This window comes from Poecilia formosa, unplaced genomic scaffold, assembly GCF_000485575.1.
Source record: "Poecilia formosa unplaced genomic scaffold, Poecilia_formosa-5.1.2 Scaffold355, whole genome shotgun sequence".
NCBI lineage: Eukaryota > Metazoa > Chordata > Actinopteri > Cyprinodontiformes > Poeciliidae > Poecilia > Poecilia formosa.
The window spans coordinates 28,257-42,942 of NW_006800294.1; the positions used below are offsets into that span (position 1 = coordinate 28,257).

The 14,686-nt window shown below is 37.5% G+C and overlaps 1 protein-coding gene across 2 annotated transcripts in view; it reads right to left on the reverse strand.

Moving 5' to 3' along the window:
• Nucleotides 1-8,012: 8,012 nt before the first annotated feature.
• celf2 (cugbp, Elav-like family member 2) overlaps nt 8,013-14,686 on the reverse strand; it is a 62,354-nt gene continuing 55,680 nt past the window's right edge. Inside the window, exons 9-12 of one of the 2 annotated variants that reach the window (XM_016662041.1) lie at nt 13,843-14,022; nt 11,954-12,097; nt 10,549-10,720; nt 8,013-8,804 (exon numbers count right to left, since the gene is read on the reverse strand). In XM_016662041.1, the coding sequence (XP_016517527.1) occupies nt 10,593-10,720; nt 11,954-12,097; nt 13,843-14,022 (452 nt within the window). In that variant the 3' untranslated portion in view covers nt 8,013-8,804; nt 10,549-10,592. Of the gene's footprint in view, nt 10,721-11,953; nt 12,098-13,842; nt 14,023-14,686 lie in introns of both variants that reach the window. The other variant, XM_016662042.1, reaches the window with a different exon arrangement.

Consider the following 14,686-nt stretch of genomic DNA (forward strand, 5'->3'; position numbering starts at 1 on the left):
TTTGATTTGATGCGCAAAAGCTGCGAATATATCCACAAACCTTTAATTTAATTCATGTTTTATTAAATTACAACAAACTTTTAGTTTTTTAGGTGACAGACCAACATAAAGAAAAGTAAAATGACCAACATAAAGAAAAGTAAAATGACCAACATAAAGAAAAGTAAAATGAAGAGAAATGTCTGAGTTTTATCTGTTTTTCTTTGAAACACTAATTTTTAAAATTTAATTTGTTTTAAGTTTGTTGGTCTGTCATAAAAAAAATCCCTCTAAGATGTTTTCCACAAACTCGAGATTTGTGGAAAACATCTGGCCCGCCGTAGCTTTTTATATGGTCCTTTGGGCTACAGACGATAAAAATTACATCACACATAATCAATTCAATAAATTTTGAGGATTTGTTACAAATTTTCTGCAGAAAATGTGAAAAACATTAGATTAAGCGATACCAACTCCCACCTGTAGGTGGCAGTATTTCTTTTTAAGTTATCGTCAAAAAGTCAAATTTAATAATCAGACATAAGTGTAAAAATTACATTTCTTTCAAATATTTCTAAATTAGCTCCACTCTGTGATTTTGATTGCAAAAATAAAAAATAAAAATAAAATCAAAGTAATCGTAAAATCCTGGATGGATGTGAACAAATGTTCAATATAGTTTAATATTAATAAGAACTTATTGAATGCAGAGATGGCTACTTTTTAATATTTTAACAGTTTGTTAAAGAGTGCTACCGGCCCTTTAAGAGCATTCAGGATCTTAATGAAAACGAGTTTGACACAAACGCTCTAAAATATACTGCCTGTATTTTAAAATACTTTTTTTTATTCAAATAAGTAAAACTGATGTTATTAGGATTTAAATGCATTTATATTATGGCTGATATTTGTGATGGTGGTGTTGAACCTACCTGAAGCCTCATGGATCCTGAAAGCAGCAGAAACTCGGCATCCTGACGCCCAGCGATGTAAAACATTCCCATCTAGACTCATTTTAAAGTTCGACTTGAATAAAGAAGAAAAATTGGACATTTTTGTCTGCAGATATTGTCTCGTATTAAAGGCCTGCATCTGCCCAAAGGTTGGATCCACAGCTAAAAATGAAATGCAGAATCAATATTTAATAACACAGCAGGCGGATGGTGCAGTGATGAGAAACTACTCTGCCTGTATGCGTGTCTGTTATGAAGACAGAATCTAAAACCGCTCTAAACTTTGGTTTTGTTTCTAAAGCAGACGGGTCTTCTCAGGTTGGAAGACGTTTTGTTTCGGCAAACAGCTGTTCAGTTTCTGCGAGTGAAAGGTGAAAACCCTTGACCTTTGACTTCTCTTTCCTCTTCCTTCTCTACTGGGGATGCAGTTGTGACGGTGAGACAGCACGGAGTGGGTTGGACACAGATTGGACAGACAGTGGACAGGTCTCGCCCAGGACAGCGGACAGCACAGGAAAGAGGACAGAAGTATTTACACCCTCTCCTTTTATCGATAACCAATGATCCGATGCAGAGCAGATCGATGTGATGGACGCAGGAAGATTAAAACTCACTATTTTAAGGTATATTTCAAAACTTTGGGAAATACACTAGTTTATCTAAAACATAACAGGCAGAAATCTAATAATAAATGTTTATTTAAAGATGTACAAAGCAAATTGATTTATTAATTTCACTTCCCATAGGTTTTAAACAAATAAAAATAATGGGGAAAATGATCTTTTTCTATTGTTTATCTGGCTGCAGAGCTGCAGCACCGTAGAGAGGGACGAATATGGAAACTACGTCTATTATTTACAAGATTATATTTTTTATTCATTTATCCAAGTCTTGCTTAAATTTTCTTGAACCATATTTTATTAGATTTCTTATACTAGTTATTTCAAGTGAAAATATATGTATTCAGACAAACTGGATCACTGAACTTCTTGTTTCAAAACTCAAAATAAAACTAAACTAAGAAACAAAAAACAAGTCAGTCTGTTTAGCTTAAACATTCACATTAAATCTTTTCTAATCCACAAAAAAATCTGACTGTGTGTAAAATGGTGGATTTAACCATATAAATACATGTTTTAAAGTTTTTGTAAAATTAGGCTTTAAGATATTCTGACTACAGTGGATAAATTGCTGGTTGTTACATCGTTGTGGTTTATGCAGAAGCTTCAGCTAATGTTAGCATGCTAGCTATTGTTAGCATCTTGAAAATCTTTTTAAAGGTAAACAGAATATTGTTTTTTCCGTCAAATGCAGAATTTGTGGCTTTAAAACAGTGAATTTCTGTAATTATAAGCAAACCTCAGCTGGGAGTTGGAACTAGCCCCTGCTAGCTAACATTTTAGCAGTCATCATGTTAGCTGCTTTACTGGAATATATTTACTAATAAGAAAGCTTGGATTCAAATCAAACTTTGAAACTGCTCTTTCTAAACTTGTGACGTAATTTGTGATTCTAACGTACTGATGGCTAACATTAGCATGCTAGTCAAGTCAAAGTTTCTTTATGTAGCACATTTTCAACAACCTCATCTGACCAAAGAGCTTCACAGTAATTACATCACAGGCAGACAAATGATAAAATAAACTAGAATAGAATAGGCAGTAAAATACAAAAAATAAATAAATAAATATCACAAATAAAAACCAAGACGTACTTAATTTCACTTGCAGAAATTTAGCAAAGAACTTGAATCAATTAGCTACTAATCTTTTCATTTTTTAAAATTGGTGTAGCTACTTTAGCTACATAGTTAGTGTGCTAGCTACTTGGATAAATAAAAAAATGAATAAAGTTTTTTGTCAAATGCAGAGCAATATGACAATGTTTTTGAAACCACAGACATTACTGGTTGTACTGGTTTTAATCATCTCAGTGTAAGACGGACTCCCACTAAAATGTTTCAGCTAATGCTAGCATGTCTGGTGCTAACAGCAGTTAGCAGTTCAGTTCAAAATCAACAGTTCTTCCACTTACTGTGTGCGTTTCAGAGTTTTAACAGGTTTTAATGATAGGAAATATACTAAAGTTGATCATGATTTAAAGTGTATTTCCCAAAATGCTGAGAAAATGAGTCGCTTTCTACGCCCATCCTAAGTTTTGTTCCATCTAGATTACCGATACAATAAGGACATGAGGAAATGTTTCTTCTGACTGTCACGCAGCAGCTTGGGCTACACAGTAATATACATGCAAACGGGTCGATGTATATTTACTATGTTTAGTGAGAACAGCATAGTGAGTTGTCAGTGAGGATGGAGTCAACTTTACTATGTGGTCCAAACAGAAAACACAGAAAACAGGTGGGAGGAACGACAGAATGAGCGAGAGGAAGGAAGAGAGAGAAAGAAACGGAGGATGAAACGGTACAACATCAGACGGCCACTGGAACATAACAACACAGAGAGAGACAAGTATTAGGAAAAATGGTTTAATATAGGAGACAGAAGCAAAAAACTGCATCACACAAGAACATACGTTTACAAAAATAATTCTGACTGCTTCAGCTACACAGTTAGTTCACAGAGAAGGACAGAGAAACCGGAAAAACTCTAAACAGCTAAAAGCAAAAAGTTTCTAATTAGTTGATCTCTTTATTAAACTAATACATTAATCCACTGAAGGTGACTAAATACTTCTATTCTTTCTTTTTCTATAATTGTCTTATCGTGTAGACGACACAATACAGAAGTCAAATGAAACTTACCGCTGTTGTATAGACAAACTTGCTAGAACTACTAAGTAAAATGAAAAGTCTGACACTCACCTACCCTCCTTTTTTGGAAAAGAAAAAAACATTAAAGTGAGGAAAAAGAAGTGAAAGAAATAAAGCCAAAGATCTTTTAGAAAATCTTATATCAAAAGCCAACGTTCTTGATGCCAGCTAGAAATCATACTCGGGGACCAGTCGGGTCAGGCCACATCACCAGGCCAGACAGCGTTTTTCTAAGATTTTTTTGTTGTATCCTTTAATCTCCAGTATAAAAAATTCCACTGGTACAAAATGCATAAGTACAATCAGTTGTAGAAATAGGAAAGCCTGCATTTTTTGTACTTTTTAAATCCCATCCAGTGACAGATTTCCAAGTGTTGTCAAACAAACATACATCACGCTTACAGGATCCACTGAATGCATTGACTTTGGCTTCTCTCAAGACAATAACTCTGAAACTACTGAAAACCATTTTGAGTCAAAATTAACAAAAGCAACAACAGCAACAACAAAAATCAGATTTTTTTTGGTGAATTTTTGTAGTTTTTTTTCTTTACAGACAACAAGCTCTGTTTTTACGCCACGGAAAGAGAACACACAAAACATTTTTCTCCTCAAAAAACTTGACATAAGCCATAATGCAAAGAAACAACAAGTTAGATTTTTTTTGTCCTTTCAGATTTCAGTATTTGATAAATAGCACTTAAGATAATTAAGAAAGAAGGAGAACAGAGAAGTGAACAGTGACGAGATAGAAAGATTACAACGAGCGTTGGCGATGACAGCCCCTGAGGTGAGCCGCTCCACAGAAACTCGGCTTCTTGTGCTTCCAAAGGCGAGATGCTTCAAGCTAACGCTGCGCCGCGTCGGGCGGGCTGTGTGCAAGTTGGTGCAATTTGGCAGCGCAAAAAATATCGTTTTTGGACTTTTACAGGTCTTTAACATCTAGCATCTGTGTTTAAATTAAAAAATACTGTGCAAGAGAGAAGTGAGAGTGTGAAATATGGAGTTGTACAGAGGATATAAAAAGTTTACACACCACGTTAAATGGAAGGTTTTTCTGATTAACGTGCAACGTAAAACTCGTGACCCGGAAATATTAGCCCACTTTTCTTTTGTTCAAACTCGAGTTCGAATGAGCAGGAAGTCGAAATTATAATTCTGACATAATTCTGTTTCCATCTGGTGAAGAAGGAAGTTGCTCTCAGCATAGCATAATATAAGAGTAGACGCCACATTGGCTGCTCCGGCGCAGGAAATACGGCGGCCATCTTGGAGCGGTCGTCCCTCCTTCTTTGCTCAGCCAAAGCAGGAGAAGATGCCTCAGCACTGAGGGATATTGTTGTTCGGATCGACGACTATTGATGTGATACAAGCTAATCTTTAGCTGCTAATCTTTAGCTGGTATGTCGTTTCCTCATTATTTTGTTGATTTGGACGCCTGGAAAGTGTCGTCCTGCTAAAAGCTAAAGTTGTTTGTCTCCAACAATGCTGAAGGTTTGATACTGATTTGGGTCGGGTCATGATTCCTTGGCCATCCACCATGAGCTGAAAACCCCCAACTTGAAACCATGACGCCGTTTTTCAGTTCAACTTATGATTTTTTTCAAACCAAACCAAATAATTTTGCATTTGTTTTGGAGCCTCCAAGGCCTTGTTGCTAAATGTGTCAAAGCTTATCTTGACTTTTCGTACCATAAATAAATAAATGATGCAGGAGATTGCTGCCAGATGTACCATAAACAAATATATCCACCACTTTGTTTTAAAAAATATCGTTCTCATGAATGTTTTAAACATACCAAACCCATAGGGGGCAGTGTAGCGCAAAGCTAGAACCTATGTCAGCCAATCAGAATCCTTCGAAACAAAGACGACTTCCTGTTACAGATTAAATATGGCGGCAGGAAGTTCACTTGTATGGACAGATTGAATGACTAAAGTAGAATATAAAGACGACGTTGATTGGGAATCGTGTCAAAGAAAGTGTGTGGATAAATTGGGGAAATCTAAAACCCAGTTTTAGATTTAAGACGACAAACTGTTTTCTTACACTTTGGTTGGAGTTTCCATAAATAATAATTTTTAGGTGGATTAAAGGCCAAACATAAAACTGTATTAGTTTTTCCCAGATATCGGACGACCTGTGTTCTAGGCCTAAAGGTCCGATGCGTCTAATCCGATAAATAATCGTGAGAAAGATGCGTTTTAACGGGTGTGTAAACTTTTTAGGTCCACTGCACACAAATGTTCCTCTGTAGGTTCTTTAATTTTCCGGCTGTGAAACGTGTAGTTATGGCTGTTTCTTTCTCCACTTTGACTTATGCAGCATTAAAGTTCCACAATCAGAGAAATAACACTTCGGTTTGGTGTTGAGCATCTAATGAAAGCGGCGCTGCCTTCATCTCGGCTGTTTTTCCCTGTGTGGACCTGCAGACGTGACCTCTTCCTCTTAAGCCAACAAGCTCTTTATTTCCCCCGTCGCCGTTCCAATAAGATGCTCCTCCTGTTTCTAATAACCTCGCTTAGCCTGGGAGACAACAATCCGGAGAAGAGCGCGCGGCGTCCCTTCCCGTCTTGGCGGAAGAAATGGAGGAAACCCAACAGATGGGGCGTTAACGGCACACAGAACTGAACCTGGACTTGGCACAACATCCTCTACCTTTATAACACTGGTGCGACTCTCCCTGGTTAAGGCGACTGGTGAGCTTCTGTAGAAAATAATGCTGCCTTTTTTTTGTCTTTTTTGCAGACCGTAAACGAGGCTTTCAGGGAGGGGCAGTTGAATAGACTGACAACACTGTGCCATGTAAACGGCTCGACTATGTGAATGTCAATAACACACTTTGGCATCTATACATGATTTTGGCCCATTACACGACGAGACAAAAAATAAATAAGAGTTCAGCAGCAGATCCGGAGCGTCCCGCCTCCTCCCGCCGGACGGACGGCGACGTGTGCTTTTTCCTAAACACATTGAGGCTGAATGAATGAGTCTTGCCCTGTGCTTACATCATGAAAGCGTTCGCTCCTCGGAGGTGATAAACAGTAACGATTCTCGCCATCAGATACAAACAACTCTGAAAGGTTTTTGAACTTAAAAATAAGAGATAAGACGGGGATTTAGAGAAATAAGGCTTCGCGTATGACTCTCGCTTTAATACTTTCAGCTGGGATGGAGTCAGGAGAGAAAGAACGGCGAAGCCTGACGTTTGCGTCTGAGCGCGAGAGACGCTAATAAAAACAGAGAGAACAGGAGTGCAAAGATTCGTGGTAAGGCTTTCATGACTCAAACAGCGGTACAGTGGCTAAAAATATTAAAGTGATGAGTGTGTGTGTGTGTGTGTGTGTGTGTGTGTGTGTTGGGTAGCAGCGGTTGCTGAAGAGGATTTCACGCTCAGGGGCTCTCATGCACATTTAAAAAGTAAACTGTGAGGTCTGCACGAGAGTGTCTGTGTGTCCATGTGTGCATATGTGTGTATAGATATATTTATATATATATTTATATGACACATGGGCACTTTTTACATCTTTACAAAGAAAAAAGCAAACATGACATTGTCAGGCAACAAGACCACAGAATAGCAAGTTAACAAACTCTTTTTTTAAATCTATACTTTAAATATGAGGGATCCATACAAAACACTTATAATAAAATACCCATGTTATCAAATTATTTCACAAGAAATACACTGACGCGCTAGGCAGGAAGTACCTCCAGGATTTGGCACTAAACTCCACTGATCTTGTCTTTTTTTCCTTATAAGACATTTTGCTGAACAACAAAACACATCTAAATATTGTTTCCCACGAGAGAAATAAAATAATAATGACATTGATGCTTCACGAGCTGACATTTTATATATATATTTATAGATATATTTATATTTATATATATTTTTAGGAATTTTATATAGCTAATTAACCAACAAGAGATTTAGCAAATAGGGACTCCTTAAAAATAAAATAAAAAAACAAATTAACTATTATAGTAATATGAAAGGCTTTGTCTATTGTTCAAGTAAACTGATTTTTTTTGTCTTCTCTTGAGAAAACATGAGACATTTAAGACCGTTAGACTTGTGATGAAACCACAACTAAACTCACAAGAAGCACCGACGTTAACGTGGGTTACAGGTATCGTAGTTTTTTCCTCTATACATTTAAACAGTAGAAAATATAGGTAATTTCATCATGTGCATTTAAAACCACGGATTGTCTATCTGTGAGTCAGTTCAGCAAAAGGTGACACAAGTAGGTAGCATTTCTCCCCCCCAAACAGGGCAAATGTCCTTTTTTATTTTTTTACCTTTAAACTACTCTAGAAAAAGTGGTTCTATATATAGACTTTGAATGAGAAACAGAGCCACTTAAAATGGCCTTATCAAAAAACTTTACACTGCCTGAAAAATGTAAAAACCATTAGAGAGCTCTGAGAGAGTCTAATATTGATCAGACAGTTTTTATTAAAACTGTGTGGAAGTAGTCTTATTTCTCAGAGAAACTGGCACCAACTGCTTCTGGTGCCGCTTCGTGTTTTTGTGTTTTCCGTCTGCGACCAGAAGCAAGATGAAGAGCCAATTCCTGTAGTGAACTTTCAAGTTTACGTTAAAATGAAAGAAGGAAAGAAAAAAATCACATAAAGAATGGAAATCACTTTTTTTAACCACAGGTTGTCATTTTTTACCTCAAAAAGAAAATTGGTTCAATAAAAATCTCAGTCTTTTTAGTTAAATTTCATATGAATGCAGCTGTATCTTTTTCACATTAATTTATTTTCTTACCCACGCCTCCCTAAAATACAAATGAGGTCACATGCAAAACAAAAGAAAAGAAAAAGAAACACAAAACCAAAACATAAAACTGATATTTAAAAGTCCAAAAAGCTAAAAGCTGAAAAGATCAGTAGGCAGCGGTGGAGGAGAACCAGGTTATGATCAGGTGAGCTCGGAAAAGACATCAGAGAAACAATGACGGGGAGGAGGAAGAGGACACTTTTTTTGTTTGTTTTTTTGTTTAAAGTTTTTTTTGTTTGTTTTTTTTGGACGCCACGAAGACATGCTAGGCAAACGATGAACTAACAGGCATGGAGATGGGTTGTTCTAAAAGGGGGAAAGAAAAAACGGGAGAGGAGAGAGTTACACACAGAGAGCCAGAGCAGCACACCACAACAGCATCATCTTCCAAAAAACCAAATGAAAACAACAAACAACAAACAAACCGGTAAACAGCAACACAACACACTGGTTTCATAAGCAGGTTTAGCATTAATTTTACATTTCTTTACATACGAGAAAACTGACATTAATGTTATAGATCTATATTTACGAGCAACGACGCACATTCACACCCAAAGCCGTATCCATCACGTCCCAGATGGATGGTGTTGTTTGGGGAGCGAGATTTTATTTTTTATCAATTTCCTTCTGGTTTAAAAATCTATTTTAAATTTTACAGACGGGAGGGGGGACAGACAGACAGACGGACAAAAACACGTAAAAATTAAACGTTTAAAACAACCCTAACGAAACCGAAGAGGACAAATGGAGAAGAACGCGCTGTGAAACGTAAAGATGGATGACGGTCACAGAGACAGGCGGGTTGGGAGGGCTGATGGATTCTGTCACCATGTTTCTGCACAAAAAATTAACAAAAACAAAAACAAACACTGGCGTGAAAGGATTTAAAAAAGGAAAAACACCGGGGAACTCCAGCAGGTTTCTCCACAGGTTCGAGTTGAGCGATGCTGTTTACTTTATCGGAGTCCAATAACTTAACGATAGGCAATAAATAAAATCATTTTTTCTTCATCTGAGGCAGTAAAAATGTTGTATAAAAATAGAACTGCTTTTTTACAAATAAAATTTACAGGCCTGTGGCTTTACTGTACTTTGAATTATTTTTTTTAATCTGTCAACAAACCTCAAGTATTTTCAGATACCCGCCCCTTTAACCCATAAACTTATTTTTGTAGTACTATTATTTCCTTCCACAAATTCTGGATTTAGTTTATTTTATTTTTTCAAATCTACATGCTGTTATAATCTTTTCACATAAAAGACCAATGTGATCCGACCCAGAAAAGTAAGAACAATTTTTTTTAAACTTCTGTGAAATAAGAAAAACTGTATTTGTACATAAATGATAATGTTTAGCTGGATTTTGTGTTTTTTTGTCTTCTTGTGGTGGTAGAGTGTAACTTTACAGTTAAGAGGCCACGAATGTTTTGCAGCCTTTGCTCCCGGGTTGCCAGCAGGCATCAAGGGGTTTTTCTGAGAAGCAGCGGCGGCCTGCAACCAACACCGTGGAGGTCAAAGGGCGAATGTGCATATTGGCGAGCGGGTTAAAAAAAGAGAAAATTTTGAAAAACGAACCCATCACAGCCTTCGAGTTCGAAACAGAAAACTAAAGAAGAAAATAATGGTACCATGGCTCCTTTGTCTGGACTTTCCACTCAAACTAGTCTCTAAAAGTGTATAAATAATCAATGCAAAAGAATAAAATTAAAGTTTAAAGAAACTATTCTTAAAAAAAACAACTTTCTTCCATTGTATAGAGAAAGAAAAATAGATTGCACAAAGTAATGGCAGAAATGGAAGTGTTCATGTGTGTCAAAAGCTGTAATAAATAATAATAGTTGAAGGCTTACATAGAAATCTTCAAAAATAACCAAGAAAGAAAAGTGCGTCTCCCTCAGGTGGTTGTAGGTCATCTCCCCCTACCTCCCACAATCCCTCTGTTCACCCCGACCCCCCCAGCCCCAAGAGGCCATGGCTCGCTTTATTTTCAATAAACTTTTTTAACCATCACTTTTGCTCTTTTTTAAATGGGGGGAGGGAGACTTACCCTAGCAGTGCTAACTGGGGGAGCGGACAGACCTAGTGCTAAGATCAGTAAGGTTTGCTGTCGTTCTTGGAGCGCTTCAGCTGCACCTTCAGCCGCTTCATGCCGATCTGGAAGCCGTTCATGGCCTGAATGGCTGCCTGTGCCGACACCGGATTGTCGTAGCTGACGAAGCCTGCGGGAAAAAACGGCGACATTTGATCGACGGCGCGTTGAGGCAAGCAGAGAACTGAACGTTTTGTTACATGCTCTACTTCTTTCTGCTGTGTTGCAAGAACAAAATGATCAATGAAACTCTGAAAGAAGATCTTTAAAGTTTTATGTTTATTTTATTTGTGCAGAATCCCTAAGAATTCAAGGTTTTGATACTAAAACGGTTTTCTATAGAAGCTAATTGTATTTTATACTGGAAATAATCTGCTATTGTACAAACATTCCTCTTCATCTGAGTTCTTTAAAAACATAGATATGATTAAATATAAAGCTTTTAAATAAATCTGCACAAAGGTAACGGCTTACTTTGAAATGTTCAAAATGAATTCGCTAGTTGTTTTGTTAGCTAACTACTATTAGCAGTTTTGGTCAACATTATTGAAACAAAAGTTTAATTTATGACTGAATAAATTGATAAAACAGTTTTTCACTTCAGCTATCGCTAGCCGTTACGTACTCTTTTCACTATTTCAGAAAATAGTGAGAAACTTTTGACTTTCCAAATCAAAATCTACGCTACACTATGTAGTCCCTTAAAAACAAAAAGCACAAAGCGGGATTGTTAAACTCTGAAATGAGTTAGACTGACTTGCTAGCATTGCTAGCTTGGATAGCTAAGTCTACACTGTGTGATAGCTAACTGGTAGCTTAGCTAGCTAGCATTTCTGTTACACTTTAGAAAGGTTAAACAAAAATGACATGTCTGTTGACTACTGCTGCAATTAAATCACATTTATTATGATTACAAACGTGTTTCTGTGTGCCGCATTATTTGGTATTAGCATTTAAATGTTGCTTATTTTGTCAATATACAATGATACACTGCTGAGACTGTGTGCTAGCTAACAGTTAGCACACAGTTAGCTTCTAGAAATGTACACTAGCATTTCAAGACATGCTATCTTATGTCTAGCATTTCTGTTGCAGAAAGCGTAAACAAAACATTGATTTTTAATAATAGTTGTTTTTGTTCCTCAGTAATTGATTTATTTGGCTAGCCATAGCCAATGCTACTAAAAGTCAACATTCAACACTCCTTATCTAATAAAACGTGTTTTTTCCGTGTGAAGCATTGTTTAGGGTTAATTAACATTTAAATTTTCCTTATTTTGTTTAAATATTTTTCTACTATAATCTCTGATCAGTACGATTAGCTGCCAGCCTATAAAGACAACAGAAGAACAAGTAAATGTACCAAAGCACTTGCTAAGGTTTGTCTGTTTGTCGATGAAGACTTTGGCGGAGACCACGTTTCCGAAAGGCATGAACATCTGCAGTAAGTCCTGGTCTCCGAACTCCTGGGGCAGGTGGTAGATGAAGAGGTTGGCACCTTCAGGCCCTGGAGGGAAGGAAGGCGCGACAGCAAAGGTCAGGATGGGGTCATGCTGTTCACATCGAGCTCAGTGGAAACCTGCTGTTGTTGTAGGAACGTAGCTCAACGCTTGGCACAATGTGTGCTGGCCTTGGGTTTACCGCTGCTTCCAAACAAAACCCAGAAATGTTGAAAGCTTTTCATTTTTTAATAATTGTATTTTGGCTTGCTCCAAACAAAGCATGGGGCTTTTAATTCATTCTTTCAGCTGCATGTTGTCTCTCTTAAGAGGGGTCAGGGGTTCCCCAAGCCTCTTATCGATGCCAGCCTAATAATTGTAGTAGGTCAGATCTCTCAGAAGCATTTCGTTCGCTCTCCACGGCTAAATGAAGGCGCCATGTCTTTGTTTCCCTGAAGGGTTTTGAACTCCAGGTAAATACAGACAGCTTCTTTACAGTTCTCATGCTGAAAGAAGAGCGGGGCACAACAAACGGCATCCAGGCTGGTGTTTGTTTTTACGAGACATTTCATCATCTGATTCGTATTCAGGTCTGTTGTCAAAGGCTTTTGGGTAAATGTAATTCCAGCTGCCAGGTTGTATTTACAGGTGGCACATCGTAGAAGCACAATTTGAGATGTTTTCTTCTCCAACTTTAAAGATGTAATTAAAAATTTATACCACAAAATGGCAATTTGAAGCAACTGGAAAAGATATTAACTGGTTGCAATGAAAATATGTTTTATCCAGAAATCTAGTCATGAAATCTTGGCAGAAAATCACATTTGATATGTTTTGAACCAAAAACTGTCACTGTAATAATAATTGTCAAAGTAAGATTTTTCTTAGCTTGTTACTTTTGCTTGGAAAGGAGCTAAAACTTTGTCAAATAAATTTAAATCCAAATAGCCTCAAGCAAAGTTTAGCACATCGGAGCAAATGAAACCTGAATAAACCACAAACAGCATTTCCTTCATTTTTAAACCACCGGTAATTTTAAAACAAACTTTTCTGACACAAAAACAGAAGAAAATCCTCAAAAACAGATAGATACCAGATTTAGATGAAAATGTGTCCATTTGTTGTTGTAAACAGAAAATAAATTGTTTTCTTGATCGTAGCATTATTAATTTAATAATCTTGTTTATCTTCTTCAGTGTATGAACCAAATGAATGAAGGTTGTTTATCAGTACTTTGCTTAAAGCTACTTTTACCACAGAAAACTCAATGTTTTCTATTTTTATTGTTTTTATTTGTGTTTTTACTCCTGACACAGAAAGGAGCTTTTCTGATCGATGGCAACAGTTGCTATGGCAACGGGTTTGCGTGTAGCGTAGCCGACACAGTGAAAAAATGGGTTTTTGTTCTTCAACAGTTTTTCTGTGTTATTTTCCATTTGCTGCACTAAATGAATAATCCCAACATGGTTTCTGCCGCGGCTGGAAGAGAATCGTCTTCTGGCCTCCAGCTTTGGGCACAAACTTTCCAGATATTAACAACATGGAAGGGGCCCATGAGTAGTTCTCTTTCCATATAAGCCTCTTAAAGCAATCCTTTGGTAAGCTACGCTGGCACTCTGAGCTCAAGTCAAGGCAAATAAACGATCATTTACATGTGGTAGTTCACCTTGCTGACCACTAGGGGCAGAATACTGCAGCAGAGGCTAGATTCAGCATCTTAAACTCAGAGAAAGCAAATTAAAGATTCTTAATCTACTTCTCAGGGATCCCAGACTGAAGTTGTGTTCCAGTGTGGAAAACCCAGACTACTGACCCTCCTTCTGGCTGCCGGCGGCCCCCTGCTGCTGCAGCAGGGACTGGCTGTAGAGGGTGGGCAGCGCTGCGGCGGCGTACTGCTGGATCCCTGAGTAGGCCTGCGTCAGCGCGTCCATGGTGCCTGCTGTGCCGTTGGTGAGCCCTGCGCCGCCCAGGCCTCCGTTTAGAGCCGCCATACCTGAGAGCATTTGAGCAACTTTACATAAAACCCAACAATAAAGAAAGGAGAATGCACTTACTCATTAGCGCTCCCACTGAAGGTTGTGTTTTATCCACACATACACACACAAACACACACCGACAGTCACAAACGGTACCGTAAAACACACACAGTGAAGACACATCGATACCAAACACACCGAAGACGAGACGCACAGAGTTTAAGTTTCAAACAGCAGAATAAGGATGAGAGCAGCTGATGACGGCCAGAGCTGCAGCATGCAGCAAACCACGGCGCGACATCAGCGCCACAAAAAACTACGGCACAAAACCAAACGTTGATGAAAATGTCTGACAGAACTACAGAATCTGAAACAGGTCATATCAATATCTAACACTTAACTAATTCTACACATCCATATAAGACAAACATTCATAAACAAATGAACACATAAATATTTTTATTTTTAAATGATAAATTGTTACTTAATTTTTTTTTATTGTAGCTTGAAACGATTATTCTTTAGGGGGAGTTTTATTTTTCTTTCTAAAAATATAAAATGACCTTTGAATAAAATCTAATTTAAATTACTAATCACTAATACTACAATATTTACTGTACATTGAAACAGCTTTCAGTGCTTTTTACTTATAATTTTGTTTTAAACTGTCCAAAAGTACAG